The following is a 17,873-nucleotide window of genomic DNA, read 5'->3' as shown; positions in this document are numbered from 1 at the left end:
TATTCATATTGATTGGGATATAGAGAATTCCGCTAAACCGGATGTCGCCATTTTGGTTTTCAAAATGGTGTCAAAAATCAATCTCTGGCCTCTATTCGTCAAGCCCAATCCGAAAATACTCATATTGATTGGGTTATAGAGAATTCAAAATTTGCCACAAGAAATGTTTGGGTGCCGATAACCGACCTGTTTTTGGGTGCCGACAACCGATGTTAGTAACCTTTCTCAAAACTGAACCGAAAAACAAATTGCGGCGAACATTTCGTCGCCATTAAATGTTGAATCACGATGTAGAATAAATTCACTTTGTAAATAGTTAAAGCGCATAGTAAATATTCAAAGCTAATGTTAAAAAGAAACTTTTGAGTAGTTTTTAATTTGTTCAAAAAACTGCAAGGGGCAGCCCTATGGGGTTGCACGAACTGTAAACGTAGGACTATACTACTTAATATAAAATATTTATTTTCTTATTACATTTAGAGTTATAATAAATCGAATATATTTCTTACGTATAGTTTAAGCACAACCAATCAACATCGAATGTTACATATTGAACCAAACCTTCTTGGTTATCAGGTCATTTCATTTGTAGTAAGTGATCGAATCCGATTAAACTTATTTAAGAAGATCTGAAGAAAGAAGACAGAAAACCACGACCGAACCAGTGTTGCCACAATTAAATCTGTACCGGGAGTTGAAAAATCTTTTCTATCTGTACTCTACTATACAAAAATCTGTGCCGTATTCTGTACCCAAACAATAACAAGGTTGTTTTATAAATATCATTGTTCTTTTACATATTTTTCATTCGGAGAAATCAAACCAGACATTCTGACTCGTTTGTTTTATTTGAGCTGGAATTCCGCAAGAAACCAGTTAGAATTCCGGATGAGTGTGACTGGGTAAATCAAACATCAGCTCCAGCTCAAACTCTCGCTGCCACTTTGTTTACAACCAAAGATGGTCAACAGAGTGGCGGCGAGAAGCTGAGATGGGGCTGGTAATATCAATAGGATGCGATGCTTGCAGGAATTCAAATGGAGCAGGTCAGAGCAAGCGTGTGCACTCTGAGAAGATTCGCTCGGCTTTCACTTGGACATCATCCCTTTGATTTGTTTCTCGCATATCGCATTCTAATGTCAGCTTCAGTTCAAGCTCAATCAGTACTAGCTCCACTTTAGATTCTTGTGATCACTGCTGCTTAACTCAACGTTTACCTGCTGTTTACTGGGATGCATCGCAGGGTTAAATTATTTTTGTAATTTGTAAAAAAATCTGTACTATTCTGTACTTTTTTACAAAAATCTGTAATCTGTACCGTACAGAATCTGTACCAAAAATGCTTCAAAAATCTGTACCTTTCCAGATAAATCTGTACTTGTGGCATCACTGCACTGTGCTGTGTGTTTTCACATCCAGTGTAGCTGAGTTAGAAGTCCGTTACACTAGCTGTGGAGGTACGCTACCCAGTTCCGTCCAACACGCGACTGAGCTTGTCCGTTCAAACACTATGTTTCTTTTATGTTGTGCTCGTTTCTAGCACATTTTTATGTACAATCTCGAACACAATTATTCGTACACAGAATCGCTTGTACATCCGAGCTCCATTTGCAAACACGGTTAACATAGTGTCGTGGTACTAGTTGTCTCTTTCGCTCTACCCATCATCATCAGCGCTGACTCATTTTGCTTTGTGCGCCTGGGTTCAATATTTGAGGCGAATGTGTAGGTAGGAATATCTAATTTGTTAGCAGGGTTACCATATTCACAGATTTTTCTGTAATGTCACAGATTTTTTTCACAATTTTTGATCACAGATTCTTTTTTACAGATGGCAATTTTTGGCATTTTGATGAAAATTTCACAGAGTTTTGGAAATATTTTGATTTTTCACAAATTTTTGTCTCGTTTCAGTTATCACAGATGGTAAAAAGATATTTTTGACCGGAACACATATAGCAGAACCAAAATAGGATAGGCTGAGTGGAAATGTATCAATGAATTGATCGAACGTAAATAATAAACTTTCGGTGTGCTTTCCACCAATCCGCGTAAATTTGTTGCTAAGAAAGTTTTCGTCTTTGCGCAACGAAAGCATAGATTACTATCATCCAGGTAACGCATGCAACCGCTAACAAACAGGGATGCTACAATGTAGCATCCCTGTTTGTTAGCGGTTGCATGCGTAACCTGCATTTTCCACTCAACCTATCCTATTTTGGTTCTGCTATTAGGTGCATATTACAAAGCCTATTTATGGATGAATACATTGCCACTCGAAAAACCGTTGCAAAAACGCATCTAAGTCCATATATAAAATTGTTTTCGATTCTTCTAGATGTATAGTTTCGATATATGATTAAGACCACTGCATTCGCTACATGTGAGAGCGTACTTTAGGAAAGTTGCAATAATGGCAAAATATAACTAGAAAGCTTGATCTATACATGAAATGTGATTATATCGTCTAAAATTTGATTTTTCTTCACCGGTCGAGGTTTTTTACCACACACAATCAAAAAGTTTTTACAATTTTTAATTTCATTTCATATACTAATTTTCCGGTTTATTCATTTCATGAATTTCATTCGTTTTGTTCATTTTATTTTTGAAAGCTGATCGTGTGCTATAAAGATTTAGCTCCAGATATTAGTTCGGTCCAGTGATGCCACAAGTACAGATTTATCTGGAAAGGTACAGATTTTTGAAGCATTTTTGGTACAGATTCTGTACGGTACAGATTACAGATTGTTGTAAAAAAGTACAGAATAGTACAGATTTTTTTACAAATTACAAAAATAATTTAACCCTGCGATGCATCCCAGTAAACAGCAGGTAAACGTTGAGTTAAGCAGCAGTGATCACAAGAATCTAAAGTGGAGCTAGTACTGATTGAGCTTGAACTGAAGCTGACATTAGAATGCGATATGCGAGAAACAAATCAAAGGGATGATGTCCAAGTGAAAGCCGAGCGAATCTTCTCAGAGTGCACACGCTTGCTCTGACCTGCTCCATTTGAATTCCTGCAAGCATCGCATCCTATTGATATTACCAGCCCCATCTCAGCTTCTCGCCGCCACTCTGTTGACCATCTTTGGTTGTAAACAAAGTGGCAGCGAGAGTTTGAGCTGGAGCTGATGTTTGATTTACCCAGTCACACTCATCCGGAATTCTAACTGGTTTCTTGCGGAATTCCAGCTCAAATAAAACAACCGAGTCAGAATGTCTGGTTTGATTTCTCCGAATGAAAAATATGTAAAAGAACAATGATATTTATAAAACAACCTTGTTATTGTTTGGGTAAAGAATACGGCACAGATTTTTGTATAGTAGAGTACAGATAGAAAAGATTTTTCAACTCCCGGTACAGATTTAATTGTGGCAACACTGCAGCACAGCTCCACCTGCCGTTCAGCAGGCAACTGAGCCTATCCGGCCAAATCCGTTCTTTAAATAGTCGATGATGACGTCATTCATAGAAGCGTAGCGTACACAAATCGGGCTTGGGAAGCGCTATCTTCTGTGTGTAAATGCACGATATTTTGACGAGGTTGTATATTATTTTAAATTTTAATGGCATGATATCAAAATTCTTTGGGTTTATCTATTGAAATCTATTCTTAGAAGTATTTCGGGGTAACATGCGCAAAAAATTTGAAAATTTATCGTGAAATGACAGAATGATATGCGTTTAAAATTGGACCACTTTTCGTTACATACCATTTTTGTAGAATTTGCAAAGTGCACCTCCATATCGAAAACAAAGACGTAATCCTACGTCAAAATATTTTGGTTGTAGAACAGAACATATGAAACTGTTTGCTTCAGCTATCGGCACAAAAATAATGTGCGAATATAACACACAAATAAAATTTGTCATTATGATTATATCTGCTTTCTGTCAAAAGTGCCGACCAGTGCCGGCAACCGACCACTTTTCCTTAATAAAATTACAGTATTGAATTTTAATAAGTAGGAAATTTCAAAATACGTCGAAAGTACTTGTTAGATTTTTTTTCCGATAAGTTTTCCATCATGCAATCACATTCAAAATATCTCTTTTCTCTTGCAAAAAAAATATAAAAAATGTTTTTTTTTGCAATTTAATTTTTAACATACATTTTTAAGTGTGTGAAAAATGACACAACTTTTTTCAATGTATATTTTTTTCGTACAGAAGTATTCATTCCCCGCAACTCGTTCTTAGATAGTTTGGCTGTATAGAATAAGGTAATCGAAATTTTTTTGTTGAAATTAATGCACTGCACAACACAACTGGAAAGTTTCGATCGAATCGACGACGGCCATACAGTGAAGACCCGTTTTTATCTGCCCCCAATTTTGTCAGCCTCATATGAAAATTGATAGTTGGAAGTTTGATGGGCTCTAGCAGACGAACCAAGTTGAATTCGAGTAAAGCCTTTCTTGAGCATATTGTTCTTTTCTTAGATATCCGAAACATGCAAAAATTTTTTGCATTGTCAGACCCCCTTGAGGGAAATTTATGCTAAATAATCAGAAATGGTTATGAGGCTATATTTAGGGACTAAAGAAGAATATTTTAGGAGCTTCGGTTTATAAAAAAGAAAGAAAAATATGTGTCCCGATTTTGTCAATTTCCCCGTTTTATCAGCCTTAAAACTCACCAAGGGGCTGATAAAAACGGGTTCCAACTATATTTTGCAATCGGCTGGTTTCTGATGGAATCCTTCTTCATGATAAATACTCATGATACCTAGAGACTGACCATTCGTGGTCGCGTAATAGTACACAAAATCATAAAATCCTATTTATGGAAACGTCAACGGATCCTTGATTCATAGTATTATTTTCATGACTGACCATTCGTGCTTGTAAAATATTATTTATGGATTCGTGAACTGGTTAATGATTCCTAGTACATGATTCACGATCTATCTTGAGCGCTTGTGACGTTTAAGGGAGGCGTCTGGTGTAACATGCTCAAACCGTAAGTTATTTTGTTTTGCGATTTTAAAGACAAGGCAACAATGATTTTTTTGAGCAATGTTAAGATTTATTTATACATTCTTTATGTAGGAAAAAAATATTTTGAGTCACGCATACGAGCATTCCAAGAGAAGACGTCCAACCATTTCCACGTCGAGGAGCGCCGCGGCGAACACGATAGCTCTTGATAAAATTTTCTGACACATGAAATTAAATATGATTTGAAAAGCTTAGACTTTTTTTTTTTTATTCATTTCGTTTATTTGATAGGCACAAATGCGTTAGCTTGGCGGTGCCAAATACTTATGTTTTTACATTTTGGATATCTTAAAACTAGGAGGTTACAATGTTGAAATATTTTTTTTACAAAGGAAAAAAAAAATTTACAGCTATCTTAAGACTAGAAATAAGATTCAATATACAAGAGAGGGCCAAAAGATTTTTTTATGAAAAAATTTAAAACAAGGGATTCACTTTGATATACAAGAGGGGGAGTAATAGTATTTTACGAAATATTTTACGGTTATCTTAAAACTAACAATATAGTTTAGTACACAAAAGGGGGAACAAATATTTATGAGAAACTTCACAGAAATCTTAAAACTAGGGATTCAATTCTATTTACAAGATGGAGGACAAGAGTTTCAATAAAGAGTAAAAATTATAGCTATCTTAAAACTAGGAATACAGAATACTAATTTGAATTTTTTAACTAAAACTTATGCTTGGTCAAGATATTCAGAGGGTGGCTTATTTCCGCATCAGTGTAGCAGCAGTTGTATCAAGGACAGGGGAGAGACAGGGAAAGAAGAGCAAAACTTGCAACTTTCGCTCGAACGGGGGGGGGGGGGGGGGGAAGGGGGATCAGCGAAACAAATTTGCGCCTCAGTCTAGTAAGTCGTCGAGTACCGGATTGGCGGATGGTATTCTTCGGACACGCGGGGAATCCTTCAAAACTCATCGGAACTCGAGTCGCTCTCGCTTCAGTTTCCTTCTATGCAGGAGTAGTGGTAAGGGCGACGGCGGTTACATAGTGGCACTCTGGAGCTGATCGGTTCCACAAGGCAGGAGGAAACTCTAAAAACGAGAAATAAAAGAGAGGGGCTAAATTGGGATATTTATCGTTTTTATGAAGGTATAAATAAGGGACATATAGGGGAAATCACGAGTTGCCAGCATATCTCGGACTGGTACATTGGGTGGTCTACCTCGGGCCCGAAGGGATTCCTTTAACTGAGACCTGGCGTCACAATACCCGGCGCATACCCAGACAACGTGTTCGATGTCGTGATAGCCCTCGTCACAAGCGCACAGACTACTCTCCGCAAGCCCAATACGCCGCAAATGCGCATCCATGGTGTAGTGATTGGACATAAGTCGGGACATTACGCGAATAAAATCCCGACCCACATCCATCCCCCCGAACCAAGGCTTCGTTGATACCTTTGGGATAATCGAATGTAGCCATCGTCCAAGTTCCCCGTTGCTCCACGAGGTTTGCCAACTGTTGAGCGTCCTCTGACGACAAATACTAAAAAATTCGTTGAAGCAGATTGGTCTTTCGTATATGTCACCATTTATTGCGACCGCCTTTGCTAATGAGTCGGCCTTTTCATTGCCCGGGATAGAACAATGAGAGGGAACCCAAACAAAGGTAATCTGATAAGATTTTTCAGATAACGTACACAAGGACTCCTGTATCATCCCCAGAAAATACGGGAGTTGCTTTTTTGGCTTCACCGCACGAAGAGCCTCGATAGAGCTGAGGCTGTCCGAAACGATGAAGTAGTAATCTGTGGGCAGAGTGTCGATGATCCGAAGGGTGTACTGAATTGCAGCTAACTCTGCGACGTAAACTGAAGCGAGATCATTGAGCTTGAATGAAGCGGTGATAGTATTGTTGAAGATACCGAAGCCAGTGGACCCATCGAGATTTGATCCGTCAGTGTAGAACATTTTGTCACAGTCCACTTCTCGGAATTTATTATAAAATATATTGGGGATCACCTGCGGGCGTATATGGTCCGGGATTCCACGAATCTCTTCCTTCATGGATGTGTCGAAGAATACAGTAGAATCAGAAGTATCTAGGAAACGAACACGGTTGGGAGTATATGAAGAAGGGTTAATGCTCTGTGCCATGTAGTCGAAGTACAAGGCCATAAATCGGGTTTGAGAGTTAAGCTCGACGAGCCTCTCGACGTTTTCAATCACCAACGGGTTCAGAATGTCGCATCGGATGAGCAATCGATATGAGAGTTCCCAAAATCGATTTTTTAGCGGAAGAACACCCGCCAGCACTTCGAGACTCATCGTATGGGTCGAGTGCATGCAACCCAAGGCAATGCGCAAGCAACGATACTGGATTCTCTCCAGTTTGATGAAGTGTATGTTCGCAGCGGAGCGGAAACAGAAACACCCGTACTCCATCACCGACAATATCGTTGTTTGGTACAACCTGATCAGGTCTCCTGGGTGAGCACCCCACCATGTTCCAGTTATTGTTCGGAGAAAATTGATCCTTTGTTGGCATTTCTGTTTCAGATACCTAATGTGACATCCCCAGGTACCTTTATAGTCGAACCAGACCCCGAGATATTTAAATGTGAAAACCTGGTTGATCGTTGCACCCATTAATAAAAGCTGGAGTTGCGCCGGCTCACGCTTCCTAGAAAAAACAACCAACTCAGTTTTCTCCGTGGAGAACTCAATACCCAGCTGAAGAGCCCAAGCAGACAAATTGTCCAAGGTATTTTGTAATGGTCCTTGCAAGTCGGCAGCTTTGGGCCCTGTAACAGAGACCACCCCGTCGTCTGCAAGTTGCCTTAGCGTGCATGAATTGGCAAGACAATCGTCAATGTCATTCACGTAGAAATTGTAGAGCAGGGGACTTAGACATGAGCCCTGGGGAAGACCCATGTAGCTAAATCGCGATGTTGTTAAATCGCCATGCGAAAAGTGCATGTGCTTTTCAGACAACAGGTTTAGCAAAAAGTTATTTAAAATTGGCGAAAGACCATGCTGGTGCAGCTTCTCTGACAGAATGTTGATAGAAACTGAGTCAAAAGCCCCCTTAATATCCAAGAAGACTGATGCCATCTGCTCTTTGTTAGCATAGGCCATTTGGATTTCTGTAGAAAGCAACGCAAGGCAATCGTTCGTCCCTTTGCCTTTGCGGAAGCCAAATTGTGTATCTGACAGTAAGCCATTTGCTTCAACCCAATTGTCGAGGCGAAACAAGATCATTTTCTCGAATAACTTCCGAATACAGGACAGCATTGCAATCGGCCGATACGAGTTGTGGTCGGAGGCTGGTTTTCCTGGTTTTTGGATGGCGATGACCTTCACTTGCCTCCATTCATAAGGGACAATGTTACCCTCAAGAAACTTGTTAAATAAATTCAACAAGCGCCTTTTTGCAGTGTCAGGCAGATTCTTCAGCAAGTTGAATTTAATTCTGTCTAACCCTGGGGCGTTATTGTTGCACGATAAGAGAGCAAGTGAGAACTCCACCATCGAAAACGATGTTTCGTTCGCGGTATCGTGAGGAGACGCGGCGCGGCACGTTTTCTGTACCGGGACAGAGTCCGGACAGATCTTCTTGGCGAAAGCGAATATCCAACGGTTTGAATATTCTACGTTCTCGTTGGTACTATTACGGTTACGCATACGTCGAGCCGTACCCCAAAGAGTGCTCATCGCTGTTTCTCTCGTTAACCCGTCGACGAACCGGCGCCAATAACTGCGTTTTTTGGCTTTCATTAGACTCTTCATTCGCCTTTCTAACGACGCGTACTGTTGATAGCTAGCGGGTAACCCGTCTTCCCGGAAGGCCTTATATGCAGTGGACTTTTCCGCGTACAGCTCTGAGCACTCTTTATCCCACCACAGGGTGGGAGACCGTCCATGGGTATTCGCGCTGGGTACTGGTTTAGTCTGAGCTTGATTCGCACTGTCGAGAATCAAGCCAGCCAAAAACCTGTACTCTTCCTCCGGAGGAAGTTCTTGAGTGGATTCGATTTTAACGGATATCGCGGTCGCGTAACTCTTCCAATCAATGTTCCGTGTGAGGTCATATGAGACATTGATTGTTTCCGATGGTCTTGAACCGTTAGCAATTGAAATCACGATAGGCAAATGATCGCTACCGTGGGGATCAGGGATCACCTTCCACATGCAATCTAACTGTAGCGATGTCGAGCAAAGCGACAAATCCAACGCGCTTGCGCGTGCTGGTGGTGTAGGAATCCGCGTCATTTCTCCCGTGTTTAAGATGGTCATGTTGAAATTATCGCAAAGATCTTGGATTAATGTTGATCTATTATCATCATGAAGACAGCCCCATACCGTACCGTGCGAGTTAAAGTCTCCCAGAACTAGCCGCGGTGCCGGTAAGGATTCCGTGATATTACAAAGCGTTCGGTGCCCTACCGAGGCTCTAGGAGGAATGTAGATGGAAGCAACGCAAAGGTCTTTACCTTTGATTAAAACTTGACAAGCGACAATTTCAATGCCTGGTGTCGAAGGGAGGTTAATTCGGTTGAAAGAATAGCACTTTTTGATCCCCAAAAGTACTCCTCCATAGGGGTTTTCTCGATCCAGCCGAATTATATTAAAGTCGTGGAAGTTGAGATTTATATCGGAAGTTAACCAAGTTTCACATAATGCGAAAGCATCACATTTTAAACTATTTAGTAAAAATTTAAAGGAATCGATTTTCGGGAGGATACTTCTGCTGTTCCACTGTAGAACAGTGATCGAATCGGTGACCTCGTTCGATGACTTAGCCATCGAAGGATACGATCGCTGCGAGGAGGGGCCATTTAGTAGTCAACTGCTTCAAAAATGTTTGCACTATAGGGAGAAAACGTATCAGAAGGCTTTTAAGAGGATCAGTAACATTGAAAGCTGTGAAAATTAAGTCCACTATGTCAGAAAATTTCATTAGTCCGCTACTGGACTGAGTATCTGTTTGAAAAAAGGGGACACTTGGGGTTTTGGATGTCCCTGGAAGTGGTGGGTACTCCTTGTTAGAATTAATATTTCCAAGTCCTGGAGCAAATTGCTTCGGCTTTTGTGCATCACTTCCGTTGGATTTATTGGTTGTAGATGGCGCACTCTGAGTGGACGACACCTTGGCACCCTTACGAGGCAATGTAGGGGAGGCTGGATTTCTCCTCTTCCTGGATTCCCCTGGGTTAACCAAAGATGTTCCCTCTCGTGGGTCGTCAGATTCTTGCTCAACGTTAGCCAAACCAGCATAGGGATTTTCGGACAGGACAGATGGCGAAGCATTCTTTAGCATTTCTGCATAAGAACGCCTTGAGCGTTCCTTAAGGGAGCGCTTAATTTTATCCCCGCGCTGCTTGTACGCAGGACATGATTTAAGAGCATGTGAAGGGCCCCCGCAGCAAATACACTTTTCAGTTTCTTTGTCGCAAGAGTCATCCTCATGCTCTCCTTCGCATTTGCCGCATCGTTTCTTATTTCCACAATATGTGGCTGTGTGGCCCAACTGCTTGCAATTGCTGCAGTTCATGACCCGCGGTACGAACAGGCGAACTGGTAGGCGAACCTTGTCAAGGAGGATGTAGTTGGGAAGAGAGGACCCGGCGAATGTCACCCGAATCGAGCCTGATAGAGAGTAGGTAGTCTTACCTCCCTCGGTGTTTGCGGTATACAATTGTTTGCATTCTAAGATCTTAATCTGTTCAAGAGAGGGGTCCTTAAAGCAGCCAACCCCGTGCTCCAACAGTTCTTCGCATTTCAGGCCCGGTTCGGACACTACCCCATCGATTTCACAGGCCACACAAGGCACGTATGCTTTAAATTCCCGCGTAAAGCGCTCACAGCAAGCAATCGCGTTTGCCTGGCCGAGATCACTCACTAGAACACGTATCTTGTTTGCCCGAACACGTGTTATCTGAGTTACGGCCGGGTAATTAGCAGTCAGATCTCGAGAAAGTTTTAATATATTAACCGGTTTCTCTCCGGTCCGAAAATATACCACCCATGGCCCAGAGGAACCTTCTGGGTACTGCTTTATACGGGGAGCAATGCGAGTATTAGGGGGATCAGGGACTTCCATGATTACATCAGATGGTATTTCGCCCTCGGCCATTTAAGCACGAGGGCAGAGCGTTATATAAACGGGAATGTGTCTTATTATTTGATTACAAGGTAGAGTAAAAGTAGGGAAAAGGAAAGAAAGGAAACGAGGAAAAAAAATAAAGCAAAACTTATCTGTAAACAACGTCGATTGTTCCGCACCAGCGAAAACAATGTACTGGATTTACTGCCGGCACCAGCAGAATGGTAGCTAACGAACGAACAAAGGATGACCTTGAATCACTGAATTTACACACCGAACACCACTGTGAAATATAACGATCCGTTCCGTTCAAAGGTTGGGAGACGTATGAGCTTAGACTTTTATTTGATAAACAAAACAACATTTTACTGTAAAATTCGCTAATTTTTCTTCAAAATAATAGGGAGAATTTTTTTTTTCGATTTTCTGTAGTTCATTGATAGGTTACACATATTATGCATTCTCATAAAAAAAATCAAGTCAATTCGTTGATCAGTTTTTGAGTTATCGTGTTCGCCAATTCGAAAACCGCGCTTTCAAGAAAAACGCTTTTAAAGGGTGTCCTACATCAAGTTTCTTCACGGAAAAAACACTGTAAAAAATAACACATTGGGTATATTCTCTTGTAAATTTGGGTAGAAGTCGTTTAGAGTGTATTGCTTACACTGTATTTTTATTGCTGTCAGTTTTTCGAAAATTGTTCCCGATAGATTGAAATCTGCGTGTGGTACAGCTAATACGCGCGAGGAAAGCATGGCTATTTAAAACAAAAGCAGTTCAGCATGGCCACCGAGATTGCGGAAGACTATTCCAGAGGTTCGATACCAACAATTAAGCGGATAAAAAAGATGTCGATTTTTTGCCCACTACACCAGACGCCCCCCTTTAACTCTTACGTCCCCAACTTCTATTTCATTGAAAATGTTTAATTTCAAAATAATGGTTCTCAGTCGCGTTCCAACCAAATTTGATGCAGTTTTTTGAAAACGATTACAAAATTTGTCCAGTTTTAGAAACCGAGGACCGTAGTTCCGGATATATTGTTGGGAGTACTGGGGTTAACCCCCTTTCCGAAAAGCGAAAACATTCGTCAATTTCATGGACATGAGCATGAGCATGATGACCGTACAATTCGTATTTGCTACTCCGTGATTGACCAGAACAAGCGAAATTGCACAGAGAATCAACGAATGGGGCCTGGGAGTAGCTATCCATTCTCAATGTTGCACGTTTCGAGAGTTCTATACTTTGCAATGTCAACAACGGCGCCGGCCACGTCCTTACAGTCATCGGGGAAGGAAAGGAATGTTAGTGCAGCAAACGTTGTTATGGAGACCGTGTATACCTCTGCATCTCCACGTTTACCACGGGAAGGACTTTTTGTTAGTAGGATGGGGTAAAGAGTCACACAAATCTGGATGCACCTTGAATAAGATCAGGTAAATTAGTAGGATAACCAAGATAGTTCATTTTCAAAAAGCACTGTTGATGAATCGCCTTATGAAATAGGTGATAAGGGACGCGGACGGAAACAGCTGACCACCGCCCGTGACTGAGATCTTGATATCATGAACATAAATTACGTCACTAAAATTTCAAAATTCGTGACTATGATTTTGAAATCATGAACACAAATCACTCTTCTTGTGACTAAAATATCACGATACCGTGAAAAGAAATTACGGAAATCGTGCCTAAAATCCTGAGATCATGAACATAAATCACACTACTCTGCCAATTCAACACGAAACTCGTGAATAAAATTTCTCGGTTTCGAAAATCTCGACTAAGCTCCTGAAATTGTGGACATCGTTTAAATGTCGGTTCTTTTAGTTGATATTCTTTGTACAAAACAGTATATCTCCAAAGTATGAACAAGAATCATACAAAACACTAAACAAGTCCAGAAAACAATCACAGTAACCCAACCAAACATTACAATGTAACGCTATGTACATTTTTGCGCGAATTAGTTTTTTTTGAAAACAGTTTCATGAATACATGGTTTCTTATTCATAATTTCAGGAACTTGGTTGCGATTTTCTAAATCGTTCTGCTCACGAAAATGTGATTTTTTGTTCATGAATTTATGAACGGATTTTTTAGTAGAATGTTGACACGCTACATAGGAACCATTCATAAATTACGTAACGCAAAAATTGCCCAAAATTGACTTCCCCTCCCCCATGTAACAAATTGTCACAAATTTCTCTATCCCCCCTCCCCTATTACGTAACAAATCCTTAAAAAAAATTTCTTCTGTGAAATCATGTTACGTAACGTTCTAGCTTACTCCCCCTCCCCCATTTGTCACAACATGTCACAATTGCGTTAAAAGCGTTACGTAGTTTATGAATGGTCCCATATGTATGTTTGTAATCTGGTAAAGCGTGTAATTTTCCTTAGTTTTCTCCGTTTCCCCCACAATACACAAACAGAGTTCGATTGTTCGACTACTGCACATAGAAGTAACGCTTTCATTCTTTCAACAAACAAGAACACAAACTGGTCATGAATTATCCCAGCGGGAGCAGTACGGTTGCCAGACTAGAAAAATCTCTCTTTTTCCAACGGTTGCGTACACACGTCTGCAAATTTATGTACCTACGTACGTATGATGATGACCCTTGATAAGCAACAAGCTGGGGGCAAATGTTGCTTTCTTTCGAGTAGCTTTCAGTTTGCTATGGGGTGGCGGGCGGAAAGTAATCCACTTATAGGTAGCTGCTGTGCAAGAACGAAACTGTCCCTGTTTATGTTGGAATTTGTGTTATCAGACCGAGAAAAACGGAGCGGAAAAGTGCGAGCAAATGTTGGTACCGGGTTCGGTTGCATAAATTAATGGCTGAAAGCTGCAATTCGTCTTCTAAACTTTTTTCTACTGAGAAACAATTTTCCTCGGTTAAGTGATATTGTAGATGCTCTTCACTCAAAGAAAATCGTTGACTGTCCTCCTAACGTCAACGAGCTTCTTTGTTCCCGTCAATAGCGAGCGCTTCAAAGTTAAGCCATTTTTTGTTGAGAATCTCAAGTAGGTACACTTAATGCAATGACCTTCTATAGAAAATATTGCTTTGTTTGGTAATCCTATATTACATCAAGATTGAAACTGATTTCAAAAATGTTTGTTCGTTTGTTTAGCGTCAAGAGCTTCGTCCATCTGTGAGCTATCAAAAAAAAAATCAATTTCTCGAATTCTCTTACCGCTTTCAGATGCTGCTGTGGACAGGAACGGCGAACGCACCAGCTCGTACCGGGAATCGAACCGGGCGTTGTGGGAGACTTTTGGCAACCGCAAAAACACACCAGACCGCAACCAACAGATGCCTATGGGACGATCGAGTTCCAAGGTGGTGCACATCCCACAAAAGCTCAGGTAACAGTCAATGTTTTTCAGTTAAATGGTTTGAGTCTTGACCTCATTCTATCGTCGGTATCATTTATAATAAGCTAAAATTGTGATAGAAGAAACACAACATGAATACTGTTCTCCATAATATTCCATGTTCTTTCAAACATATTTTTAAACCCGTCGAAAAGCGCATTCAAAATCATTTTACACCTTTCAAAACCAATCGCATGGAGAGAAACATTTCGGAAAAAAAAATTGGTTCTGGTTCTGTCAGGTATAACTGATTTCCATGTTCTTGATTGACGTTTAACCTCGGTGAAATTAAACTGTTCGCCACCTGTAGATATACAATGCAATACTCTCTATAATTTATTCCACAAAGCAAGCCTGTAATAAAAAATGTACTTGGAAACTCGGTCGCCATGGCTATAAATCTAAGAAGCTAAATGCAAGCAAACTGAAGAAGAAAAACTTTGTTCGATTGTATCCCCATAGACATTTCTATATTTACCAGAGTCGCCATAGCTATCAAAAGGCCTTCCTTCGGAAAGAATCAATTTTTATGGATTTCTGATTTCTAATTTGATACTTTTTTTCTTGCAGTACGTTCGTCTATCGTACGACACCCGACCCGAGCTGCTGGTTCAGCTCTTCACCCGCGAGTGGAATCTCGAGCTTCCGAAGCTGCTTATCACCGTGCAGGGTGGGAAGGCGAATTTCGAGCTGCAACCAAAGCTGAAAAAGGTAGGTACACGCTTATTGTTCGGTTGTTTTCACGTGTCCATGAATACCGTCAGACCAAAGTCGGCATCCTGCCAACCAACCAAAAATGTTGTGACTAGCTGATGTTGTTGTCTCATCCAATTACCGCACAGGTGCTCAGGAAAGGACTGCTCAAGGCGGCAAAAACAACCGGCGCCTGGATCTTCACCGGGGGAACTAACACAGGTGGGTGTGATGAATTTTTCTCTTCCGACAGGAGAAACTTTTCCACGTCGCGTCACCCCGTAGCTAGCCGGCGGCAGGAGTCCTATTTCTGTTGAAGTTAATTGAAAACTTTTGTTCGTTCGATTTTGTTACCGCCGACCGATTGATTGCCGCTCACTGCTGTCGAACGCTGTCTGTCGTCAGTGTTGCCATTTGAATACTGTTGCAGATGAAAGATTTCCATCTGATGTTGCTTCGAATAAAAGGAAACTTGATCGGTGGGATGGGGTTTACAGGAAGACTTCCTTCGAAATCACTCCAAACGATTCCGGCAGACATTCCATTGTGTTGACTTTTGTGCTATCGACTTTCTTTGCTCTTGAAAGATTTTGCAAACATCAACTTGTTCTTCTGAGTTACCTTCACTCAGTTTAAGCAATCAACTTTTCCTTCGTTATGTAATTAACAAGATTAAATGGCTCGGAAAAAGCGATGAAAACGTGTGCTGCGGGAATCTTGTTTGTAGGAGCGTACATACAGCGCACACCGGTTGATTCTTTACCGATCGGGTTGGTAACGGATGCGATGTGGGTAGGTGTCTGTAATTATACAGTTACTGAATGGTTGCTATTGACCATTTCGTTGGAAACTCCTAGCATCTTTGATGCAACGAAATCAAAGACCTGTTCATTGGTAAAACATCAGAAGCATCCAAAAATGAGTGTTACAAAGGTTCAAAGTGCGCCTATTAGAAATAATTAAGTAACTAAACAACGAGAACGTGGTGCTTTATGATAAAAAATTACATTTGCACTACCTAAATTATAATTACGAAGAGAAGCGGACCATACCGGCGTCCGGCGTGTTGGTGGAACGAAAGAATAAGCATCCTCTAGGCTGCCTGTCTAAAAGTCAGAAGACGCGTTCTGAGAGCAAAATCTGAGGCAGTCAGAGAAAAGCGTAATGTAACATTCCGGGCGGCCAGGACCACTTTTAAACGCGAGATAGTGAATCTAACTCCTGGGGCAAACACTTACCGTGTCTTGATGCCCCAAGTAGCAATTTTTGTTTCAGTAACTATTTCATAACCACTTGGCAACAAAAAATATGTGCTGTTGCGACTGACATCTAACTTTCTGCGCGACCCAAAAAGCGCAGTTTTAGGCCGAATTTCAACAATAATATTGATTGAGCAAAACAGTAAAAACTTGTTGCCGGTTCGTTGCTCTAACGATGCTAGCATAGCTAAATGAAATCATATTGTTTTCAACATGTTGATTGTAGGTCGCAACAAGATTACTTAATCATACCTTTTTGCCGTTCACCTGGATTGTCAATCACAACTGAAAAGTAACCTATTTTCTTATAAATATGTTAAGATTATGTCACCAGTGGAAATGAAAATGAAGACCAGGTGCAAATATATGTTGATAATTTAAATATGAACAGTAGTGTCATTTTTCATATCAGAAATTGACAATGAAGCATCAAATTGCACTGCGCAGCAGAGTCTATCGAGTGATATTTTATGCTACTTCTAATTATTTCAAGCGCTCTTGGTGAAACCAAATCCGCAATAGTATTTAAAAACCATTTTTCATTAGGAAAACCGAAACATGCTAAAAATCCAATATTATTCAAAGAAAACACACATTAAACATAAATCAGGGACACAAATTGCTTTAAAGGTAAACATTTATTAAGGTTCGCGAGCCGGTTGAGGTTTTATTTCCAATATATTAGAAAATGGAGCATATAAGCAGTATGGCTTTCAACCCATCCAGGGCCAAATTAAGGATGTGATTTTGGTGAATACGAAACAATATGCTTTCCGAACTTATTTTTATTAATGAGCAAAGCTTTTAATTTGTGAACAACCATTTTCCAGCATACGGTTTGTCTCCATTCAGTAATTTTCAGTTTGCATCAAAATATACCTTTCCTTAATATGACCCTGTACTATACAATTCTTGCTGAAACGTTCTAGTTACAAAGTCGTATTCTTGTCATGCATACGTATCAGGCACATATCGTCATTATACCTTGAATCACAAACTCATATGTATTGATGAAAGGCATTCGCAACACTGAATTGACCAATTCATAACTAAAGTCCAGCAAAACAAAAATTAAGTTGTATTTTTGTTTCCATTACGTTGAGAAAATGCCCTGCGCTAAACTTCATATTATACAGGCGTCGAACTGTACGGTGGCGCCAACTATAACATGTTCGGTGTATCGGTAAAAATGTAAACATGTGACATGTATGACTTTAATGAGAAATTTTAAAAGGAAATTATTCTTTTACTGCCAAAGTAGAATTAATACCAATAGTTCAACTATTGGGTCATACTCCTAAAAGAAGCGCAGGGAAATATTATTACAAGAAACAATAACATAATCAATATCCACTAAAATTGGAGCTATTTGAAACCAACGGTAAATCAAATGTATTTATACTTGCGTTTCATATAAAAATCAATGGATAGGAATAAGAACTCAATGATTATAGGAACTGAAATTGGACGCGATTAC

The 17,873-nt window shown here is 40.3% G+C and overlaps 1 protein-coding gene across 13 annotated transcripts in view; it reads left to right on the top strand.

Moving 5' to 3' along the window:
- Positions 1-17,873, top strand: part of LOC131694112 (transient receptor potential cation channel trpm) — a 355,889-nt gene that overhangs the window by 237,347 nt on the left and 100,669 nt on the right. For all 13 annotated transcript variants that reach the window (XM_058982537.1, XM_058982535.1, XM_058982530.1 and 10 more), the window contains 3 exons: positions 14,273-14,435; positions 15,015-15,155; positions 15,287-15,359. In XM_058982537.1, the coding sequence (XP_058838520.1) occupies positions 14,273-14,435; positions 15,015-15,155; positions 15,287-15,359 (377 nt within the window). The remainder of the gene's footprint in view (positions 1-14,272; positions 14,436-15,014; positions 15,156-15,286; positions 15,360-17,873) is intronic.

The sequence above is a fragment of the Topomyia yanbarensis genome, chromosome 3 (genome assembly GCF_030247195.1).
Source record: "Topomyia yanbarensis strain Yona2022 chromosome 3, ASM3024719v1, whole genome shotgun sequence".
Taxonomy (NCBI): domain Eukaryota; kingdom Metazoa; phylum Arthropoda; class Insecta; order Diptera; family Culicidae; genus Topomyia; species Topomyia yanbarensis.
Note: the sequence above shows the minus strand (reverse complement) of the source record. Positions and strands in the feature narration are given on the sequence as shown.